The sequence below is a fragment of the Octopus bimaculoides genome, chromosome 23 (genome assembly GCF_001194135.2).
Source record: "Octopus bimaculoides isolate UCB-OBI-ISO-001 chromosome 23, ASM119413v2, whole genome shotgun sequence".
NCBI lineage: Eukaryota > Metazoa > Mollusca > Cephalopoda > Octopoda > Octopodidae > Octopus > Octopus bimaculoides.
The window spans coordinates 9852230-9856753 of record NC_069003.1 but is presented as its reverse complement, the minus strand read 5'-3'; the positions used below and the strand labels follow the sequence as shown (position 1 = coordinate 9856753).

Sequence of the window (4524 nt, the reverse complement as noted above, 5' to 3'; positions counted from 1 at the left end):
ATGTATGTATGTATTGTGTATGTATTTATGTGTGCGCGTCTACACACACCTCAGTAGTCTAGGTTACAACTACGTTTGTCACAGCCAGACAAAGCTCTCTTGTCCTGTGCCACCACTTCTCTGCCAATCTCTAAACTTTACTGCTGTCAAGAAAGACCTCCTTACCATAATCGTCTACATTGAAATCCTACGAATGCTTGTGCGTATATGTGTGTGTAGGGGGCGTGTATGTGTGTGGGGGGCGTGTGTGTGGTGTGCGTGCGTGTGTGTGTGTGTGTGTATACACATTATATACACAAACACGTTTTAACGTATGCATCTTCCATAGTCAAGACGATCGACATCTCGCACTTGTTATGTATTTATAGCTCAACAGAACATGGACGACTTTTAGGCGGACGCCTCTACACGGTCGTTAGACATGCTAGAAACAGCAGTTGAATATCCCTCGTAACACTTACCACTGTCTTTAACGAGGAAGGACACTGCATACTCTAGTTAGATATACTATCGTACGATGGCGGAGAGGAAACTGGATGCTTTCGATCGGAATATTTTTGACCATGGGTTTTCTCGATCAGGGCTGACCAGGGAGGGAGCTTATGGATTAACAGCAGTTAATCCAAAAGGATTAACAGCGGTTAAGAAGTTAAAAGACAGTATTACTCAGGATGTGGTACAAGTTAATCTGGAGTCCAGCCTCTTGAGACGCAATAAGTCCCAATTATATGCAGCAGCAGCGGCGGTGGTGGTGGTGGTTGTGGTAGTAATAATGTTTTCGTTATCAACCACTAGGGGTTAGCAAAGATTAATAACGGATTGATTGTATGGTGATCAGGTGCGCACTATAATTTGTCGGATAAGACTAAGAAAAGGAGACACACACACGCACGTGAGTGTATGCATATTTGTGTGTGTACATGTAAGGATAAGCAAGTTAGGCAGGTCGATAAATAAAGAATATTTAATACACTAAATACAAAAAAAAAATGTGCATATGTTTAGATACAAAGATTTGTTTATCCTTACATTTACTCCTCAACCCGCTCAAGTTTAAATCTCTTGAGCACTAGGTGTTTTCTATACGGAGAATATCCGATTCTCATCTATGATCTATATACGTGTGTGTGTGTGTGTGTGTGTACACACACGTGCGTATGCATATATGTGTATGTGTGTATGTATACACACACACAAGGAAATTGACAAAATACGAGCGACCTTAAGTTTTGTTTACAAAAACTTTAGAAATAAAGTTTTCCACGTCGCACTCAAAAGTTCATGCGAAGCCTGAATGTCAAAAGTCTAATTATATATATTTTCTATAAATCATCAATAATTGTAAGGTTTTAATTCTGAAAAAAAAAAAAAAATATCTCACATGAAAGGAAAAATAACACAAAATAAAACAAAACAAAGGAAATCCCCAAATATTCCAAATTATTCTGTTTCTTAAGAAAAAAAGTAAAACTTAGACGTTATCTTCAATTTATCATAGCAAGAATAAGAGTAACGAGTGGTTTTATCTCGGTATAACAAATTAGAAAATTAGGTTATTTTTAGTTAGCCTTGAAATATGTTTCTGTTCCCTGTATTCAATGTTTAACAACAGTTATTGTCAGCAATAGGAGCCACCAAAATAAACAAACATGAACTTGCACCAAAGAGGAAGTGGCCTTTACGTGGTTCTTTGATCGGCTAGAAATAACAGCAAAATTCCCCTATCGTTTCCCTAAAGTTTATTATTATTATTATTATTATTATTATTATTATTATTTTATTTATTTTTTTAAGTAAGTTCACTTTGGATACTGTACTCCGTGGAAGACAGTGCGGCGGATGTCGGAGTTAGGAAGCACCAAGTTGGATTTTGTCCGTTTTGACGGGGATTTTTTCAGATTTTTTTTTTCACGGTGCCCTTGGAAACGCTCTGGACTATCTTTTTAGCAAAAAGAATTTGCAAAAAACGGTGTTTTTTTTTTCTTTTGCTACAAAAATAGTCCAGAGTACTGTAAAAAAAAAAAAATTCTGAAAAATCCCCGTCAAAACAGAGAAATTCCAACTTGTTGCTGCTTCCGAAGTCCGACGTCCGCCAAGGTGCGTGATTAAAGGGAGATTTGGCTGTTGTTTTTAGCATTTCCCATGAGCACCTTCCTCGTTTATAGCATATTCTATGGCCATCTTCCTCGTTTCTAGCATATCCCATGACTACTTTCCTGAAAAACCTCGTCAAAACGGAGAAATTACAACTTGCTAGCGCTTTCCAAGTCCCACGTCCGCCCCAAATTCTTTAGTACATGTACACACACACACATTTATATACATATGTATACACACACACAGAGGCATACGAGTATCAACAGATTTACCTATTCACATCCACACACGAAGATATATAAGCAAATATGAAAAATATATATACATAAATATAAAGAAGTGCGACTTACTGAAACATTTTGCCCGACGGTATGTGACAATCAGATGAACTTGATGACAGAATGAACAAATTTAACGACAGGGACTCAAAATATAGCAGAGCTGGAATATAACCCTTGTTGTATAAGGCGAAGATATACAGTCTGTTAATGCTTGTCAGAGGGTTGCATTGATAAACATACTGGTAGCACAACTTGACTATGAGCGAGGAAACGTGACAGTAAGCACGTCAATATATATATATATATATTACATGTATGTATAATTATCTATAAATACCTCCGATCAGATAATATAGTGGGATGGATTTATTGTTGAGTTTGATGGGCGGGGTTAATGTGGGTTAGAGAAAATGTAGTGTGCGAAGGGTTACAGTAAGTGAGAGTGTGTGAGAGAGAGAGCTAAGCACAGCGTGTGACTGAACGTACATGAAGTGTAGGGAAAACAATGCGTGACCGTGTGTACGTGCGTTAAGACGACGCCAACATGGCTGTATGGTTAAGGAGCTCGCTTTGCAACCGTGCGGCTTTGGGTTCAGTCCCACTGCGCGGCACCTGGTGTATGGCCGGCCGACAAATGCCTTCTGAGTGAATTTAGAGGACGAAAACTGAGTGGGAGTCCGTCAAATGCGAATAACTTGCGACAATACTGTTTTCTACACTGTTTTGAATAAGTCTTAAGTCTTCTGCCTCCAAGAGATAAGGTCGGACAATTGTCGTTTTGGGTAAGACTACTCTTATCTCCGGAGGCGCAATGGCCCAGTCGTTAGGGCCGCGGACACGCGGTCATAGGATCGCGGTTTCGATTCCCAGACCGGGCGTTGTGAGTGTTTATTGAGCGAAAACACCTAAAGCTCCACAAGGCTCCGGCAGGAGATGATGGCGAACCCTCCTGTACTCTTTCACCACAACTTTCTCTCACTCTTTCTTCCTGCACACTCTGTGTCACGCTGAATATCCCCGAGAACTACGTTAAGGAGTGTCTGTGGAGTGCTCAGCCACTTGCACGTTAATTTCACGAGCAGGCTGTTCTGTTGATCGGATCAACTGGAACCCTCGACGGAGTGCCAACACACACACACTCTTATCTCCAGACGATAAGCTAGTCTCTTTCCTGGATCTTTTCTGTTGTCGTCACAGTTTTCTATTCATTTTTTTTTTGTTTGTTTAATTTTGTTCCCATTGTTTTCAGATTTGTTGTACTGGTGTAGTTTTGTACGCTAATTATGAAAAGGAAACTTATTTTGGTCACGAATTACCAAAATAAAAAGTTCGCAAATTCTGCGTAATTTTAGCCAATCGAAAGCCATAGACACATTTGTGTCTGTTTCCATAGTAACAAGTGACGCTGTAGTCTGCATAAAACTACCAACACGCATATTTTTTTCACCTGTGTAATTTTCTTTGACGAATGCTTATTTTCTGAACTTCTGTTTTAGCATTTTCGCTAAACACCTCACCTTATGTTGCTCTGCGATCACTTCAACACCTGATGCGTGGCACACTGTGCCTCTGTTCAGGCAATGTTGATTTGATGGAAGGAGTGAGCTGATGTGCCGCACAAATATTTGATCATTATGAACATATCAGGCGCAGGACGGAAACTGAAAGAAGCCCGTCGTATATATATATACATATATATGTGTGTGTGTGTATGTTTGTGTGTCTGTGTTTATCCCCCCAACATAGCTTGACAACCGATGCTGGTGTGTTTACATCGCCGTAACTTAACGGTTCGGAAAAAGAGACCGATTAAATAAGTACTAGGCTTACAAAGAATAAGTCCTGGGGTCGATTTGCTCGACTAAAGGAGGTGCTCCAGCATGGCCGCAGTCAAATGACTGAAACAAGTAAAAGAGTATATAATTTGTGCAGGTCGTTCGGCAAAAAACGAACACTCGTACGGGAGAGTCCATCTCTCACACACACACACACACGTATGTTTGTGTTTGTTCACCATACAAGTGCTTGACAACTAGTGTTGTTTTGTTTACGTTCCCGTAACTTAGCGATTCGGCAAAATAAATATCACACTTGAAAAAGAAAAAAAAATATGGTGTCGATTCATTTGACTAAATCATTTCAAGAC

The 4524-nt window shown here is 39.7% G+C and overlaps 1 protein-coding gene across 2 annotated transcripts in view; it reads right to left on the bottom strand.

The window, feature by feature from the left end:
* LOC106873655 (transmembrane protein 205) overlaps positions 1-4524 on the bottom strand; it is a 19956-nt gene that overhangs the window by 6351 nt on the left and 9081 nt on the right. Inside the window, exon 1 of one of the 2 annotated variants that reach the window (XM_014921104.2) lies at positions 2448-3091. The exons of the other annotated variant lie outside the window; for it this stretch is intronic. Within the exon in view, the coding sequence (XP_014776590.1) occupies positions 2448-2455 (8 nt within the window). The 5' untranslated portion in view covers positions 2456-3091. Of the gene's footprint in view, positions 1-2447; positions 3092-4524 lie in introns of those variants that run through there. 2 annotated transcript variants of the gene reach the window in all.